At 42.5% G+C, this 2500-nt stretch overlaps 1 protein-coding gene across 1 annotated transcript in view; it reads right to left on the bottom strand.

Moving 5' to 3' along the window:
• Positions 1-2500, bottom strand: part of dapk3 (death-associated protein kinase 3) — a 27139-nt gene that overhangs the window by 481 nt on the left and 24158 nt on the right. Inside the window, exon 9 of the mRNA XM_061978787.1 lies at positions 1-580. This exon is cut by the window's left edge and continues 481 nt beyond it. Coding sequence (XP_061834771.1) covers positions 44-580 — 537 coding nt within the window. The 3' untranslated portion in view covers positions 1-43. The remainder of the gene's footprint in view (positions 581-2500) is intronic.

Here is a 2500-nt window from a genome sequence, read left to right as displayed (position 1 = left end):
GGAGGACTCCGAGTTAAGTGAGGAATGAAAAGAGTTATTGGGCTCACGGCGTGCTGCCGCAGTCCAGGCGATCCTTTTCCAAAGATATGGAGCGGACCAGCTCCTCCACCCAGCGGACCTCCGAGGCCACCTGCTCAGCCAGAGACTCGTAGCGGTTTTCCAGGCGTCCGAACTTGCGCTTGAGGATGTTGGCGGCTTGCGTGGCGAGCCGGGCGTCCTCCTGGCTCTTCTTGCGCTGGGCCTGCGTGCGCTGCAGCTCCTGGCGGATGCCGCTCAGGTCGCCAGAGATGGTCTGGCTCTCCTCCTTGTACCAGGCTTCCTTCTCCTCGTAGATGGAGAGCAGGGCGGCCACGTCGTCGCGACACGAGCGCTGGTTGCGCTCCAGGTCCTTCAGGCCCTCCTCGGCCGACGCGATCTCCTCCAGCACCTGGGAGAAGCGCTCGAAGTTGACGTAGGTGTTGTTGGGCGGCATGCTGGAGTGCGACTTGATGGTGTACTCCTTCAGCCGGGTGGTCTTCAGGCGCCGGCGCTCGGGCTTGTGGTCACGCTCCTCCTGGCGCACATTGCGTCTCTTGATGACCTGCGCGGGGATTCAAAGTTGGTAAAGGAAGCACTTTTTGCTGCTCAACATGCATTTTATATATTTATTTATAAAATATTTTATATATTTATTTATATTATAAATATATTATTTATTATTTATATTATTATATTATATTATTATATTATAATATTAATAATATATATATATATAATATATATATATAATATTGTATTATAATATTAATATTATTATATTATATATATTGTATTATATATATATATATATATTATATTATTTATTATTTATATTATAAATTTATATTACCGTATTTTCCGCACTATAAGGCGCACCTAAAAACCACAAATTTTCTCAAAAGCTGACAGTGCGCCTTATAACCCTGTGCGCTTTATATATGGATAAATATTACGATTCATTTTCATAAAGTTTCGGTCTCGCAACTTCGGTAAACAGCCGCCATCTTTTTTCCCGGTAGAAGAGGAAGCGCTTCTTCTTCTACGCAAGCAACCGCCAAGGTAAGCACCCGCCCCCATAGAACAGGAAGCGCTTCTTCTTCTACTGTAAGCAACCACCCGCCCGCGTAGAAGAAGAAAAAGCGCGCGGATATTACCGTACGTTTCATTTCCTTTGTGTGTTTACATCTGTAAAGACCACAAAATGGCTCCTACTAAGCGACAGGGATCCGGTTCATGAAAAGACGCAATCTCTCCATCCGCACACGGATTACTATTTCACAGCAACTGATATTCCTGTGAACCGCACTGTGGATACAACGGGAGCACGTACGGTGAATATTCGCACCACAGGGAATGAGAAGTCATCCTTCACTGTGGTTCTAGCTTGCCATGCTAATGGCCAGAAACTTCCACCCATGGTGATATTCAAAAGGAAGACCTTGCCAAAAGAGACCTTTCCAGCCGGCGTCATCATAAAAGCTAACTCGAAGGGATGGATGAAGAAAAGATGAGCGAGTGGTTAAGGTAAGTTTAAGTTTACGCGAAGAGGCCGGGTGGCTTTTTTCACGCAGCTCTGTCCATGTTGATATACGACTCCATGCGCGCCCACATCACGCTGGTTTTAATATATTATTAAAGTTTGACTGACCTATCTGACTGTTTTTTTGACATTCCTTTAGCGCAGTTAGATGCGGCTTACAACACGGGGCGGCTTATAGGTGGACAAAGTTTTGAAATATGCCGTTCATTGAAGGCGCGGCTTATAACCCAGGGCGCCTTATGGTGCGGAAAATACGGTATATTTATTTATATTATAAATATTTATATTATATTTTATTATTATATTTTATTTATTTATTTATTATATATTTATATATTTTTTATATATTTATTATTTATCTATATCTCAATTCATTACTTCAATTACACAAAGATTATTGTGATAAAATTCACAATGCATACTTTTTGTCATTTAAGAGGAAAACGGAAGAAAAATGGTTGCTGTTTTCCCAGATAATTACAATATATTATAGATAGAGATGTCCGATAATGGCTTTTTTTGCCGATATCCGATATTGTCCAACTCTCCGATATCAAGCGATACCGATATATACAGTGGTGGAATGAACACATTATTATGCCTAATTTTGTTGTGATGCCCCGCTGGATGCATTAAACAATGTAACAAGGTTTTCCAAAATAAATCAACTCAAGTTATGGGAAAAAAAGCGGGAGCGGGGGGGTGTATATTGTAGCGTCCCGGAAGAGTTAGTGCCGCAAGGGTTTCTGGGTATTTGTTCTGTTGTGTTTATGTTGTGTTACGGTGCGGATGTTCTCCCGAAATGTGTTTGTCATTCTTGTTTGGTGTGGGTTCACAGTGTGGCGCATATTTGTAACAGTGTTAAAGTTGTTTATACGGCCACCCTCAGTGTGACCTGTATGGCTGTTGACCAAGTATGCGTTTGCATTCACTCGTGTGTGT

Source organism: Nerophis lumbriciformis, linkage group LG19 (assembly GCF_033978685.3).
Source record: "Nerophis lumbriciformis linkage group LG19, RoL_Nlum_v2.1, whole genome shotgun sequence".
Lineage (NCBI taxonomy): Eukaryota > Metazoa > Chordata > Actinopteri > Syngnathiformes > Syngnathidae > Nerophis > Nerophis lumbriciformis.
This window is presented reverse-complemented; position numbering and strand designations above follow the sequence as displayed.